This window comes from Gossypium arboreum, chromosome 10, assembly GCF_025698485.1.
Source record: "Gossypium arboreum isolate Shixiya-1 chromosome 10, ASM2569848v2, whole genome shotgun sequence".
NCBI lineage: Eukaryota > Viridiplantae > Streptophyta > Magnoliopsida > Malvales > Malvaceae > Gossypium > Gossypium arboreum.
Window position 1 is genome coordinate 57540694 of NC_069079.1, and position 16426 is coordinate 57557119.

General features: G+C 32.9%; 3 protein-coding genes across 5 annotated transcripts; 1 reads left to right on the forward strand and 2 right to left on the reverse strand.

The window, feature by feature from the left end:
- Nucleotides 1–6199: 6199 nt before the first annotated feature.
- LOC108465327 (hydroxyethylthiazole kinase) lies at nt 6200–7277 on the forward strand. The gene has a single exon (XM_017765650.2). The coding sequence runs from the start codon at nt 6351–6353 to the stop codon at nt 7173–7175; it is 825 nt and encodes a 274-aa protein (XP_017621139.1). The 5' UTR covers nt 6200–6350; the 3' UTR covers nt 7176–7277.
- A 228-nt stretch (nt 7278–7505) lies between these two features.
- Nucleotides 7506–8555, reverse strand: LOC108465328 (dirigent protein 16-like). Its single transcript, XM_017765652.2, has one exon. It carries the CDS (start codon nt 8372–8374, stop codon nt 7637–7639), a length of 738 nt encoding a protein of 245 aa, XP_017621141.1. The 5' UTR covers nt 8375–8555; the 3' UTR covers nt 7506–7636.
- Nucleotides 8556–11180: 2625 nt separating this feature from the next.
- On the reverse strand, nt 11181–15936 carry LOC108465329 (uncharacterized). 3 transcript variants are annotated; one of them, XM_017765653.2, is made up of 13 exons: nt 15625–15936; nt 15189–15424; nt 14812–14888; nt 14550–14709; nt 14420–14444; nt 14087–14176; nt 13201–13372; nt 12753–12826; nt 12213–12282; nt 12038–12109; nt 11795–11928; nt 11636–11709; nt 11181–11566 (listed from the first exon to the last, which is right to left on the reverse strand). In XM_017765653.2, the coding sequence occupies exons 2-13, from the start codon at nt 15421–15423 to the stop codon at nt 11472–11474; spliced, it is 1278 nt and encodes a 425-aa protein (XP_017621142.1). In that variant the 5' UTR covers nt 15424; nt 15625–15936; the 3' UTR covers nt 11181–11471. The 3 variants fall into 3 exon arrangements, with proteins under 3 accessions (XP_017621142.1, XP_052875587.1, XP_017621143.1); XM_053019627.1 differs by lacking the exon at nt 15625–15936 and adding an exon at nt 15505–15598; XM_017765654.2 differs by lacking the exon at nt 15625–15936 and having other exon boundaries at nt 15189–15608.
- Between the last annotated feature and the right edge of the window lie 490 nt (nt 15937–16426).

The window sequence follows — 16426 nt, forward strand, 5'->3', positions numbered from 1 at the left end:
GATCTCCGAAAACTCTCAATCCGAGCAAGCTTCGATATTCACTATAAGACATGGAAAAGTAAACAAAGTAAGCTATAACACTTAGTAAGCTCGTACAATAATAAACTCAACTTACCATACATATATAATTTAAGCAATTAAACATATCTTAATATAACTCATAATAACCCACAAACCTATCACATATTCATTCACAAGGTTAGATATGAAATTCACAAGTTTTTTCGATTCAATGCTTGTACGGTTCATGTACATACCTGTATCAACTCATATCAATCTCTTACTTATCCATATCTTTGATATACCCGTTAAACCATTTGGAATAATATCAGATACTCGGGAATCTCGCACCCTAAGTTCCAATTACATAACCAAAGCTGTCTCAATCTCATATCTCATATAATGCTCACTTTCGAGCTATCAATGAGTCTGCTCACACAAGCTGACGGTCATGACGTAGCTACACGGTGCTGCTCACACAAGCTGACGATAATCCGCAACACATGCCGCATAACTTAGCCACCAATAGGACGTACGGACCAGCACCCAAATCACATAACCCCTAATGACATGTCATTCTTATCATAATCTATTCCTAAGGTTCAACCAAGATTTCACATTGCCGAATCTTCTTCGAACATATCCGTAAGGTCGTGTTCACAATTAATTCAATAATAAAGCATTTAAAACACAATTATATTAATGCTTATTAACATACGAACTTACCTCGATCGCAAAAACGATGAAATGGATCGACTAGTCCAAAACTTTATTTTTCCCCCGATCTAAATCTAAACTTCGCTTTTCTTGATATGTACTTCCTCAAGCTAGCCGAAATTAAAAACCGTAAAAATGGGTTTTATTCATTCAAAATTCGGTGGATTTTGAAGATGAATGTAAAGAATTGATTTTGTTTTATTAATTTTAACTTTAAATTACTAAATTACAAAATTAACCTTGGCTATTAACATAAAAGTCACTTAGTCATGTGTCTATCTTTGTCCACTAACATTAACAATGGTCTAATTACCACATAAGGACCTCCACATTAAAGTTCTATAGCTATTAGACACCTTTAGCTAATAGAACTCAAGTTTTGCACTTTACATGATTTAGTCTTTTTTATCAAATTGAATATTCAAACGATAAAATTTCTTAACAAAATTTTCACACAATCATACTATCATGCTGTAGACATTAAAATAATAATAAAATAATTATTTTGACCTCAAATTTTTGGTCCCAAAACTACTATTCCGATTTGACTAAAAAAAGGCTATTATAATATCAACCATTTTCAATGCTATGAATTATCTATTCTTCTTTTTGAGATATAGCCAACTCACATATTTCTTCTTGAACTTGGTTTGGAAAAATTCCCGATTCACTCGGTCTCTTGGAACAACAGATGTCAGTGTTATCCACCATTGGTATACCTTATCTTTCAGCAATGATACAACGCATCTCAAACTATCATCCGGTGTACAAATAATTTCATCAAACATTCTTAAAGTATTTTCTAGCCAACATTCAACTTTAGTCAGATTGTAGTTTATTTTACCTCAAAATTCCTCAACTCTATTTTTTTATTTTATCTATCGGAGGTCGGTGGACATTTACTATAGCAGGGATTTGAAGAAAAAGAGTGTAGCATAAGGCACGATATGGGGTGGAGGTTGTATTTGAAACTATGGAGCTAAAGGGGTAGCTCTAATAAATTGGTTGAACTATCAGTTTATCATTTGGAAAAGACATCTCACACCTCACTTCCGGGCCTTGGCAGAACATGCATACTCTAAGTAACTCCCTAATTGGAAGCAAATATATTATTGTCGACCTTATTAAATTCGGTCGACATGGTTATCCATATGAAAAATAGTCAAATCAGATCAGAAGGCATCATATTACCACAAGTTATTGTGGCATGTATTTTTAGAATCGTGCTTGCTACGTGTCAATCTTAGAATCGACTAAACCGTAGTTTTGATACCACTAAATGTAACACCCCTCGCTTGATCTGATCTCCGGGTCCAAGCTACGAATGCTATAGTTCACATTAAGATATAAATCATGCAAACACAACCATTGCATATCACAAAATGATCGTACAATCTTTCTCGAGTCTTATACGAGCCTACAAATGCTCTGATGTTAACTAGAATCATATTAAAACCAAATTGCAATATTTTCAAAATTTCAGAATGACGTCGAGAAGTGACTTTCTAACTTGCCTCATTAAGATGATAGGGTTCCTTGTCACGCCGTGGCCCAAAATCCAGACCTCGTCGCAATGACCATCACTGGACCTTACAATGTGGAGGCTACTTTTGGCATAAATTAAGCCTTTTGGTGCCTATTTCAACCAACCGAACTATTCTATACAATTAGTTCATTTAGCACACATTTACCTGTATAAAAATCTACTAAACACGTGTCAAATTCATGCCAAACATTACATTTAACCATTTTCCTAATAAATTAAACCAGTATGCCATAATTTGGCACCAATTCATTTCAATTCAACTTATACCAATTCAACCGTATATCTAGCCATTCCACACTACCATTTAAACACAAATGTACCATATCAAGTGTCACACATATAGTTCAAAATGTTACCAAAACAAACATAGTCAGATAGACTTTACCTTACAAAATATTCACATTAGAAAGTGTTCAATAATGCTAACATTTATGTTACCAAAAGCATAACTCCTATATACGTGCCACGTAATTGAGATTTAAAATGATTGAAAATCTACCAAATAATAACAGGAAAGCGTGAGCTTCTCGTAGATTTGATCGACACATTCTGTAAGATGGTAATATGCAAGAAAAGGGAAAACAACGGGGTAAGCTTAACGAATGCTTAGTAAGTCCATAGGTATTTAGAAGTTAACAATTAATCATATTAAGCTATTTAACTCGATAAAGTTTGCCTAGTATAGCAAATTACAACAATAAGGTGAGCTTTAATACATAATCAATCATATAATGTATCAACTTTATAACATATCAACACATATCATTCCAGTAGTCATACTTGTATATCAAAGCTACATATATTCAAATCATTTACTAATACCATATTTGAACATCACTTACATTTTCTATCATTTTCATATCTTATTTCATATTATTAGTATTGCTTGATGAAAATCAATAAAAAAACTCAAAAACACTAGTACTAATCACAGTCATTGCTCATTCGAGTTGAACATATAATCATGTCAGGTTACCCGTCTAGGCTAAACCTTTGAAATGACATCAAGTTACTTGTCTGAGCTAAAACTATGTCACATGTATCTTCGGGTTCGTAACAAATGCTAGATCTCAATAATCATTGGTAATTAACCACATCTGTAATCAAGTGTACAAGACATTTACAAAGTTTCATCAAGGTAATTTCAACATATAAGTTCATTTTCATTTCTTTGTAATAGTCTAGATATCACCTTTTGTACTAAATCGTAAAGAATCCAAATTTCAATTAACAAACATATATTTACAATTTAAATACACAATAATTAAAAAAATTATATCGTATGAACTTACTTGACAAAATTAGCAGACAAGTTGAATCACAATGATGGATCAATGATTTTGTCTTTTCCCTGGTTATCCTCGGTTTGGTTCAAATATTGATCTATATAATAATTTAATTCAATTTAAAATTTTAAAAAAATTATAATAGCCTACTAGATGCATAAGTCAGTACAATTTTTTAGTTTTTGAATGTCCTTAAATTTTTGTATTTTATTCAATTTAGTCCCTAAAATTAAAATTGCTATAACTTTCGAATTTGAGCTTTGATTTCGAAATCAATTTCAATTACATCCTTCTAAGGCCCTTTGCTATCCATAATTATAGAAATTTCATACCAATTTTTGAATGATTTACACTTTAGTCCCTATGCTCAAAATTAACAAATTTCACTTTACAAATTAGTTCTTTTTCATATCTAAGCTTAAAATCTAACCATTTAACACCAAAAAAATTCAAAAACTCATTAATGGAATTGATACATGAGTTAGCTAAATCAAGCTCCCGGGACCTTAAAAACATAAAAATTACAAGAAAAAGACTAAATCGAACTCACCAAATTAAGAGGCGAAATTTGAAAGCTTCTAAACCATTTTCTCTTCTTTTTTCTACTACTAGGTGAAGAAGATGATAGAAAATGGCCTTCTTTTCTTTTCAATTTTTTCTTATATATTTTAATTAAATAAATTAACTTAATTAACCTAAGTTTAATTAAATTTAAGCTTAATTAACAATTTTAGTGGGTTACAACTATTCTCCACCACTATTTAACATAATTGGTAAGGTCCAATTACTCAATTGGTCCTTCAATTAATTAAAATACCATAGCAATTAAATTTTATCATTTTTATAATTTAGTCATTATACCTTGATTAATTATCCAAACGATAAAATTAATGGACCAAACTTTAGTTAAACTTTATAGTAACCTCGTAAATGTTAAATATTAATATTTACAGACTCGATCATTGGAAATAGGGTTCTAAAACCATTGTTTCCTACACCACTGACTATCCGATAGTTAATGAGACGATGATGAGATTGTGAGAAACGAAGATGGTCTCTTCACTTCAATTGACATAGGAGTAAGAGTAGAGCTAGATGTATAGGAAGAGTTAAACCTACAATTAAGTGAAAGTATAGAGGAGCCGACACACTTTCTAACTATCGTTTTGGAAGAGCTGATCGACGTACTTGACGATCACATGTATTTTTCTTTCGACTTGGGAACTACATTTTGAGACAATACGAATTTATATAACATTGAATTCAAATTGCCTAAAGGTATAGTACCTCGGAATGAGTTTTAGAGTTGGTTAGACTTTGAAGAGAAGTGGATCGTGACAAGGCTGTCTCGACAATCAAAGATAAGAAGGAAGCAATGTTTTCAATAGAATATGGAGGTCGTAGTCTTGAAAATAAAGAACAAACACCGATTCAAAGTTTTGAGAACCTCATTGAAGTTCTTTTACCGTGGTGATATGGGTCTCCCTGATTATGGAGGATTTCAATCATTTTTATGTGTGTTTTTTTATTTCTTTTTATTGTATATTTTGATTATTTTGTGTTTTTGTGTGTGTTTTTTGTTTGGGTTACACACATTGGGGGTAATGTGTAATTTAAATATAGAAGGACATTCATAGAAAATGGGCATTCATAGAAAATTGCATCCTTAGTCAATTTTTTTATGGTTGTGTGATTATCTTATCTTTTTGTTTTAAGTACTGTATGCTGCTTGAACATGATTTGATTGACAATTGGTGAATTGTGGTATGTTTTTGTGCAATTGATTTTTTGAATGTACATAATCGATTTAAAACAACAAACAATCTATTCAAATAAGTAAAGAATCAATTTAAAACAATAAACATACCTAACTTATAGTGAAAGCCCATCTTACGTCTATTAGAGTTGATTTTTTGGTGGTAGCTAATAGTGTAATTCAGTATTGATAAGGAACAAATAAGGTGCAAGTATTAATAAGGGACCAAATGAATATTAATAGTGAATTTATGTTGGAGTCTGAATCGAGTTAAACAACAATGAATCGATTCAAACAATAATGAATCTATTAAATAAGCAAAGAATCGATTTAAAACAACAAACAATTTATAAAAAAATTGAATTGATCAATTTCAACAACCTCAATACCAGCAGTCATATAAGTTAGTTTTCCATTTCAACAACAACAATACCAGCTATCACATAAGTTAGATTTTTCATTTAGACAACAACAACAATATTACAAATAACAACACCAAACATCATGTTTTTCTCTCCCTCCTCCTTACATCCTTCAATGTGCTAACTTTTTTTCAGAAGATCGAATAACACATTTCATGAATGGGATATCAATGGTGGATCAAATCAAGTAAAAAAATGACAATGATTTCGAAACCCATCTCGTACTTCATATAGTTTAAATTGGTTGGGTTTCCACAATAGTACATCGAAATCACGAACAACATCTCAATTTCTTTTTTTATTCTTCTTCTATTGCCCAACAAGGGCTCTTAAATGGGTCTGTTTAAATGATAGCTAACCCTCCAACTGGCTAGTTAATGATAGCAAGGAGTTGGTTAAGGGTCATGTTACTTTTCAGTAATGTTTCTAATAAAAAATTATTAGGAAGACTGATTTGTTATTTTTTTAAAGGTTGAATGAATGTTTTGTTATTAAGATTAAAGTTAGAGTTATAATATCCAATTTAGAAAATGAAAATAAGTGAGAAATCGGCTGAACTAAAGAATCAAGCGAGTCTTTTATAGATAGAAAAACAATAAATTTCTCCATCACAGAAGACAGAAATGGAAGACGGCGAACAGAGAGAGTGGGGTGCAAAGGCGTGGACCTACCTCAGCTCAGTCCGCTCTCTATCACCGTTAATCCAGTGCATCACTAACTTTGTCTCCATGGATCTAACGGCCAACACTCTCTTATCCGCAGGTGCCTCTCCTGCCATGCTCCATTCTCCCAACGAATCCCCAGATTTCACCCCTCAAGTCAACGCTCTCTACATCAACGTAGGAACTCTCTCCGACAACTGGTTACCGGCTATGGAACTCGCCGCCCAGTTGGCTTCCAAGTTGAATAAACCCTGGGTCCTCGACCCTGTCGCTGCCGGTGCCTCCCGTTTTCGGTTGAAGGCGTGTTTGGATCTTATCTCGCTTAAGCCTACCGTTATCAGAGGCAACGCCTCCGAAATCATTGCCTTGGCTAAAGCTTCCTTTGCTTCCACCAAAGGCGTAGATAGTTCTCACGATTCAACAGACGCCGTCGAAGCCGCCAAATCCTTGGCTAATTCCAGCGGTGCCGTGGTGGCGGTGTCGGGGGCAGTCGATTTCGTCACCGATGGGAATCGAATCGTCGGAGCTCGAAACGGCGTGCCGATGATGCAAAAGATCACTGCCACGGGATGCGCTGTCACCGCCTTGATCGCCGCTTTTGTCGCGATTGATCCGTCGCATGCTATGGAAACAACAGCTTCTGCGTTGGCCGTTTTTGGCGTCGCCGGAGAGCTGGGGATGGAGACGGCGAGAGGCCCGGCTTCGTTGCGGACGCACTTGATTGATTCTCTTCACGGACTTGATCAAACTGCTGTAATTTCTGGTGTTAAAATCACTGCCATATAAAGTAAGTCTACTATTGATGCCTTTTCTTTTGTAGAGCTTAGAGTGGCAAAATTCAGATTATTCTAATAGTCAAATTCAATACAATAATATTAATTAACGAAATTTATGTTACTATTTTATTTAAATAAATTAAAACTTAATTGCTTCAATCCAATGTAAAAAATTTAAAATATGTTGCATGATTTTTCATAATTACCATCGCCATATCTAAGTACGTGAATGGAAGGGGTATTATGTATGAATTTGTTAAGATTCTCCTTTTTGTTGGTAGAGTTGTCAAAAAGTTTAATTTAAATTAGTTATTCAATGTTGTACTATTATAACTAGTGGTTCTGATCGTAAATTTTCGTACGGTTGTAAATTGAAGTTTAAGGAGAAATCTTTAAAATTGTTACATTGAAGATGCATGACCATGTTGATTTTCACACAACCAAGCACAGAAATAATTTGGAAGACAAGTTTTAGTATTTAAGATGGACAGTGATCCTGAGCAATGTCTCAGCGCCATCAGTGACATGTTGGCCAGGTGGTATAAGTGGTCGAACCTCAGCAATTCCACAAGCATTCTTAAACTTGCCGGTTCCACCAGTGACTGATACATGTGACATGGTGCTTCCGATCTTGTAAACTCCGTAGAAGTTGAGGTTGTCGTTGTATTCTCCGCCTTCGATCATAGCTGTGAATGCCATCATTTGGGTTGTTCCATCTGCTGAACTGGCTACATAAACTCCTTGAGCTTTCCCTATTGGCTGTGACCCTAAGTCGGGGCTGGCAGTGAGTATATCATCGATGACGGTGATTGTTCCAAAGCCAAGTCCCAAGCCATCTGGTCCTAGAGGGATCTGAGGGTTGCCATTTTGGTTTGGATTGCCGGCAAAAGCTGTACCAGCTAAGCCAGTTCCTAAAGGGAGGCCAGTGATGCCATTGACAGTAGGAATAGCACCGTTGGCATTGGGGATTGCAAGTCCACCATCTGGGGGCAGGAATCCCACTGGTTTAGCAAAAGGTACCTGACCACTGTAGATGTTTCCAAGTAAGCCAGTTATTGGTCGAGCTGTGGGGCTACTTCCTCCTAGGATATCATGCATGTAGAACTCAAGGATGAGCTCTTCTGCGGGGTTAACTGCTGCAAAACATGTTACCACGTAGACAGCAGCAATCAGCATTGTAATGCAACCTGAGGCTAGTCGCTTGGACATTTTGTGATGTTTTCTGAATGTCTTTGGTTTTCTAATGAATAGCTGATCTGTAGCCTTTTGAGATTAGCATGCTAGACATCATGAAGCTTCCTCTTTAAATAGAGACTCAGAGTCAGAGAGGATAGCATCAGCTATGGAGTCGTTGGAAGGATTTTGAGGTGGTGAAGTTGGTGGTGTTACATTAGTCATGGGGAGAGTGTGTTTTCTTTTATTTATTATTATGGATGAAGGAGATAGATGAATTACGATTCGAATCTCAAAACTCATTCAACATAGAGATTACTATAGTATTTCCAGTTAAGAATGGGTAACTATAAGAAGGAAGATGTAGCCTTGTAGCTTCTATTGGTAGGCAAGTTTTGATTTTTAACTTCAGGTTAAAATTGACATCCCAAACTTCAAATTTTGGAAAGAGTCAAGTGCATATAAATTAGTAGTGGAATGCATCGTCTATCATCTCATGGATTTGGTGGAAAATAGGAGGTCGTACAGGGTGGAGTGGTTGGATGGTACTTGACTTGCTTGTTGCAGCCAATGCTTAGACTAATCATTGGCTGTTAATGAGATTTGAAGTTTTCCGTTGTAGATACACATGTGCCCGCGGCAAGGCCTGAGCGGTGCCACTGGTGGTCGGCTTAAAACCCCATTATCACGACAACTAATCTTCTTATTAACATAAAACATTCTGATTTCTGCAGTAAAATCATTGTTTGATAAATCAAACCAAAAGCAATCTTTGTACTTTTGGCTTTTAAAATGTGGCCTTTCTGAACGAAATAATTTTAGTATTATCCCCTCAAAACTCTTTATTATTCTCACATGTTTAATATTTTATTATTTTAAACATATATTGTTGATAAAATAAACAATTATTTTTAATATTCAAATTTTTACCCCACTTATTTATAGTAACGCAAAACACTTATTAACCTTTAATACGTTACATGTGAAGGAAAATACAATTTTTTTTGATAATCAACTTAGTAAATATTGAAAAATAATGTATTTAATATTAGAAATATTTAATAGCATAAAATATTTTATAAAATTTTGAACCATTTCATATTTAAAGAAATTATCTTTAATTAAAAATTAAAATTATCATTTCAATGATTAAAAAATTCATAAAAAGATATCATATATTCAAATAATTAATTAATCATAATTTTAATAAAAAAAATTGAGATGATAATAATATATAAATATATAAGATTCATCCGGGTGAGCTGCTACAGTGATGATAGCTGTTGACCTGAATTAAGTAATGGTATGATGTTGCTAAAAGAAATGAGGTTTAAGAGTTTTGATTAATTAGTTAGTCAAACAAAGCGCTTAAGAAACAAAGTGCCAAAATACTTGACATTTTGATGTGGATTTTAGGTGAAAATGAGTCCAATTCCATATCTTGATTGGGCTTTGAAGGCTACGAAATATTATCAATTTAATTTTTGACCGAATTCCATCCACAAAGTTTAAGGGTTTTAAATTGAATTAAATTAAAATTTTATTTTTTTCATTTAATTTTAAATTATTTCTAAATTTCTTTGATTTAATTCTTTGAGAATTTGGCATGAGGGGTGGATATTTGGATATCCAAAAAAAATCAAATTTATATAAAATCGCTATTTTGGTTTTTTTTTTAAAATTTTATAAAAATAAAATTATTTTCTTTTAAAAATGTTTTATTTTCCATAGAGCAGGCCTATTTATTCTCCAAATCATACATGGTTTAAGATATTTGGGTTAAAGCCCAAATTAATTTTAAATTCAGTTTTAGGCCCAAATTGTTTTAAGTCCAATTCAAGTCTAAATTATTCTTAAATTCGTTTGAAAACTCAAATCATGTTTAGGCCCATTTTATTTTTGAGGCCCAAAAGGTCCATTTTATTAATGAGTTTTCAGATTAGGGTTCTGATCTTCACTTCTGCCGCTAGAGTGAACAGAAGGGAAAACAATGTTTTTTGCATCCAATTATATTCCAGCCAAAAAAAAAAAAACAGTGTAATAGATTGCACAAACAAAGTTTTAAAACGATTTTTGAGAAAAAAACAAATCAATCAACATGATTAAGTAATATTTTAAAAGATATATATCTCATAAATTAAATACAATGGAGAATGATTAAATTAAAATTATCAAAATTAATTTATTTTATCAATGTAAATATAATAAATTAATAAAAATATTATTCAATATTTAATTTCATAAAATAACTAATTAAGAAATTTTAGACTTTAATTTTAATGTTAAGAAAAATAATTACTATTTCTTTCACTAAAAACAATGACTAAATAACTGATTAAAAAGTTTATAGGAAAAATATGTGGTTAACTCTATTAATATTTTATTTTAATAAAAATTTAATTTAATTTAAATATAAAAAGGGAAAAATTAGTCAAAAGATTAATTCAATAAAACAATCACTTAAGAAATTCCACATTAATAAGGACTCTGATTTTAATTATAATAAAAATAATTAATATTTTACTTTAAAAATAATTGAATAATTAATTTTAAAAATATTAAAGCACAAATATGTTGTCCATTATTTATTAATAATTTGTTAGGATCAATAACCACCAAGAAGGGAGGCAAATTGGTTAATCATTATTAAGATTAATCTTTCATATATGAATAAAAATACCATTTAAATTCTATACAATATCAGGTTTAAAAAGATTACGTTTCAAATATCTTTTTTGACCCATTTCTAAATACTTGAATCTTAATTCACGATTTCCACTCTTTAGAAAATCCCCACTAAACTATCCCTAAATCAAACAGTCTATGGATAGTAGAGAGAAAATTTATCATTGGTTTCCGTAGGCATTATTTGGCAAATGGCTCGCCAAAGATGAAACTCAGTTTCTAAGACAACCAGCTAAGCCGAGGGATGAGGCTAGTTTGTGTCATTAATCACAATTCAAAGCCACCCATTCTCGATATACTAATGGTATAGATTTCTGGATATTTGCTTGTATTTTACGTAGTTTAAAGGCACAAGTTGGACAACTAAAACCAGCCAAAAAAAGAAGTGGGGGAAAGAATAAAGAAATAAACAATAAAGATGTGATAAAATTTCATCAGCAAAACAAAATCATGGCGAGTTTGAGTTATTTATCTGCTGCACCGACTCCTCATTGTTCATCACTTTAGGTTGTTGCTTCACAACTGGGGCAATCAACTTCCACACTGCATATTAAAAGAAAAGAAGATATTAAAGCAAATTCCAAAAGAATTGCATAACAGGGATTCACTTACTGTAGATGCTGGCTGCAAACCACTCGTTGATGATTTTCACCCAAGTGCTTGTCCACCCAACATCCATGCTCCATCTGATTGTTGCAAAGTGAGTAGAAGCATATATACACTAGAAAAATACTCTTACAAAAACTGTGAAAATTAATATATATTACTCACTCGCTTGCAGAGTTTTCCAGGTTCCAACTGATGAATAACATGGCAAAGTACGTGGCTCCCAAGGAGAATATGATGTGGAAAAACCCGTAGTTATAACGGATATCATCCTCGGCTTTCACCTCATCTTTGCGAAACTGGAAAACCGTAAGAGTTGTTAAGTATTTCTTATCAGAACACGACTACCAAAATTATATGGAAATTGGAAACACCAATCTTCAGAAAGTTAATGGAGTAATTATTTACCTGAAATGATTTTGAATCAATCCCCGTTGAAAAGGTTGCCATGACAATAGCACCTATAGCAATCAGGAACCCCTGAAAATGATGCACCTATTCCATCAATTTGGAGAGACAAAAGTTGCTTGCAAGTTCGACTAGAAGATTAAAATTGCAGAAACCATGAATTGGCAACTCTTACAAGTATGGTGGTCCAATCACCATGTCCATTTTTTGGCTTTTGTACATTGCATTTCTCATCAGCTGGTTCACTGAAAACACATGAGGTGAAACATTATGATACAAGTAATTGACCCTCAAGCTCAAACAATGAAACTGAGTGATTTGCTCCTTTAATATTCAGCAATAACATAAATTGGATACTAAATGGGAAAAGAAAAAAAAAACAAAGCATCATAATGTAGTAAAACATATAGAGAACACTTCAGAAGATGCATTAAATTTGCAGGATACTACTACATTTAAACCAAATTCAAAAATTGCAGGTAAAGTTTAGCCTTCACATGACAATTTAATCAAGCATATACTATGCAATTACTCTTCTTCCTGTTACCTTTTGAGTGCTTGATCTTAAATGTCAACACAAATCTAACAATTAAAAGTTAAAACAAAAGTAGGGCCCACAATCAATATATGGATTTCATCGGAGTTATATTAATGCACCATGTAAAACTTTGAAGTGAGAAATGCATGGAATTGCCGCTGCTGAGAAATTCCTAACCTTCTAATAGCAGACCAGCAGAGGAAAACAACATAAGCAGCCATAATTCCTGAAGATAAAAGACCTCGATTAACCTGCATTACGCACATGCAATGGCGGTACTCATTTTAGATGAATTGAATCTTTAGCACAGGAAAATAATGCAAAAGTCCATAGCAATCATATTTAGTAGGTTTGAATGTTTCATGTCAGTATAGGTAGTGGATGATGATTCATGCTATAATGAAGGTGAATAAAAGCCAAAACATCATGGTAATGATGTTTCAGAGTCATATTTGTTTCATGATAAAGATCATCATCTTGATGACTGCAAATATGTGATGCTAGTCATTTCTTCCCCTGTCTCAACAGAGGTTATATTGCCTGTATCATCAGAAAGAAGTGCAGAAAAAATACTCATGTAGCAATGAATGGTATTTCAAAGAAACTCATTTCTTGAGAATCATACCTTTGAATGCAAGGACATAGCCATCATCACTATGAGCAGAATAGCAGTCCATGTAATGAAGAATATGTTGAGAGAACATGATGGTCTTGGGGCATAAAAATAGTACATGGACACAATTTCACAGATGGAAGCAACGTAAAAAACTGTTGAGGTAAATAATGCAATGGTGCAGCTGCGAATGAAAAGAAGACAGTGATTCGTCAGAAAATACTTACTCAACTTTATGGAAATCAGAAAGGCCAAAAAGGCTTTCAAATCCACAAATTATGTAATATAATTCTAATAACTTGATAGGATAAAGCTTTTAATGTCTCTTGACCTCCATCCATAGCTCACTTCAGATCTAAGGGTACCATCTCCAAAATACACATACACTTTTGCAGCAAGTCATGAAGGTTCATGTAGGATGTTTTATCCGGATAGGCATTCAGAAAAAGCAATATCATTCTGTAAAAACTCTTTTCTACTTTGATATTCAGCGGACCATCTGAAAAGAGGATAAATGGTATAATCATTGTATCGACTGCGCACTTCCGTCCCTCATCACCAAACTAACAGATGCGCAATTAAATGACTTTTTGAACAACTCCATGGGAAGTGTTTGAAATCATCATGAAAATTTGTCTTTCCTCTTTCATTCCTTCTCTTATTCTCTAGAAAAAGTATACTATAGACAGACATTTCCCTGTTTCTTTTGGAGGCAGAAATACTTACCATTCTTCGAAGGACACAACTGATGTGTATAATATAACACACCTATATACTTCTGTTTTACCTATCATACACTAGTCTGGGAAACAGATGATATTAAGGATATGAAGAATTTGTGATAAGAGAGAAACTTCCTAATCTGAATGATATATAACCTCAAGAATGGGGAAAATACCTTTGTTTACTTTGCTCATCAGATGCCCAATATTTATTCCACCATCTGATAAACTCGATCACGCTTACAAGTTGCAGAAGGAGAAAAATCCTGAATCATATGAGCGGAAAACAACATATTTAATCTGATTGGCATATTATTTTGCAGCAAAAAATGAATGATACACTACATGATATGTGGCATTCTTTAATTGATTAAGAGAAGCAAGCATGAAACTATAACAAGTATATTGAAACTTAAACTGTAATATAGGATGCAAAGAAGAATAAAGTTGGGGGTAATTTCAGAAAATTATAAGCACTTAAACTAAAGTTGAAAGTACAAAGAGAATACCCTGCACCAATACGAGCAACTTCTCCTGCAAGAAGAGAAAATAAGCTCCTTAATTCATGGTATCATGGTAGTCATATTAGCATGCTTTACAGTTTCAAGTTCTTAGATTTGGCATACAAAGCAAACATACCATATATCTGAATAAAACCTGGAGGAAGGAAGAATGGAACCACCATTGACACAACCAATAGGAAAAACTTTAGTGCCCACCATCCTGAGTGCCATTTACTGCAAGCTTCATACAGTTTTCTTGTGCTAAATGTAGTAAGAAACATGAGAAGGAAAAATATCTGACTTCTTTGTCAAGGAACTCAGGTTTCAAAGATTGTAAAGTAAAGAATCGAAGGAATGAATAATAATAAAAGGATAAAGAAGTGTTTATAAAAAGATACAAAACACCCTAAACTCACACGGAGAACTCCTAATGTTTGAAAACAATCACTTCCACGGACTCCACAAGCTTTTTTATCTGTATAAAAGTAATGTTTGCCACATAAAATTATGGAGAAGTAACATTGAACATGTAATTATATTAATATTTTCCAACCGTACTCATAACAAGTTTCTTCTTCAGCAATAGCACATACAAATACAGAGACAATAATTTGAGACCAAAGAGTTGAATCTAAGTGAGATGATGAGCTGCTATAATCAAGATCTAGCTAATAGAGCAATGAATCAACAGAGGGTAGAGTTAGAAACAAAAAGTTAAAGTTGTGAACAAAATCCTAGAAAGTTTTTGGAGGACAGAAAGGACTATTTGACTCACAGTACAGTGGAGGGAAAATAGTGTGGCCATAATCACGGATGAACCAGGCGGTAAGATTAGTAATCAAGAAGATGATGCCATAAAGGTATCTGGCTCGGAGTGATTTCTTCTTTTCTTCAGAACAATCTACATTGTTCATTGCCTCAAATGATGCCTCCACTCGCTGAACAAGCTCAGAGTTGCTTAAACTTACTTGTATCACAGTAGCTTCAACTGCTGCACCAGACCCACTCATTCTGCCAATTCCAGCATTACATTGCTGTTAATAACTTCATTATATATGGTCTTCAATAATTCACATACAGAACTAGAATACCAGTATTTTCAGAGAAAAAAAAAACAAATTTCGAACACAAAAAAAACACCATGAAATGCAGGAAAAATAAGAAGGAAATATACGGTAAAAGTACACAAAAAAGAGGGTTCAACTTGAAACCTTTTGCTTCTGGTCCAGATAGCTGGAATGCAATTCGAGGCTTCACATTGAATCTTGATAAATATATAGGTACAATGAATTTCCTTGGTTTGAAAAGAAAAAAGAAAATCCGACCAAAAAAAATCTCCTTGGTCACACGTTAAAGTAAACTATTAAGAACATTCTTTTGAAGAAAAAAAAAAACTATTAAGAAGACCACCAAGCACCCAAGAAAATTGTCTTCTTTTTTAAAGGAAAAATAATATTATCATTTTTAGAAAAAGGAAAACCCTACTGCTACAAACTATATAGCCGTTGCTTCTTTTCAGCCTAAATTTCATGTTCACTTTATAGTGTAATGATTATATATTATCCTAAACAGAAATATTTTAAGCTATATTTAATGGTTTTTGAAACTTTTAAATATTTAAAGAATTATTGCTTACATTTTATTTAGATTAATGCATTATTTGGAATAAATTTAGTGTTTTAAACTTTTTTTTCTAAATTAATCTCAAATTTTATAGTTTTTTATATTATGGGCTGAATTTATTTTAGTTTAAATTAGTCTCTGAATTTAACAATTATTCTCATATTGAGGTTTGAATTTTTTTAGTTCAAGTTAGTCCTTAATATTTCATTAAAAAAATTAGATAAAAAATTCTACCCCAATGTAAGAATAATTACAAAATTTAGGGACTAATTTGAAAAAAATTAACCTCGATGTGAAAATAATTGCCTAATTCAAACCTAAATATAAGAACAGTTGTTAAATTGGACAAAAAAAATTCAAGCTCCAATATGAGAACTATTGCTAATAGAA

Coding starts and splice junctions, on each gene's coding strand:
- LOC108465329 (XM_017765653.2), bottom strand. CDS start 15,423: ATGAGTGGGTCTGGTGCAGCAGTTGAAGCTACTGTGATACAAGTAAGT. Junction 14,710..14,811: donor GTGTGAGTTTAGGGTGTTTT/GTATCTTTTTAT, acceptor CAAAGAAGTCAG/ATATTTTTCCTTCTCATGTT. Junction 12,827..13,200: donor CTATGTCCTTGCATTCAAAG/GTATGATTCTCA, acceptor TGCGTAATGCAG/GTTAATCGAGGTCTTTTATC.
- LOC108465328 (XM_017765652.2), bottom strand. CDS start 8,374: ATGTCCAAGCGACTAGCCTCAGGTTGCATTACAATGCTGATTGCTGCT.
- LOC108465327 (XM_017765650.2), top strand. CDS start 6,351: ATGGAAGACGGCGAACAGAGAGAGTGGGGTGCAAAGGCGTGGACCTAC.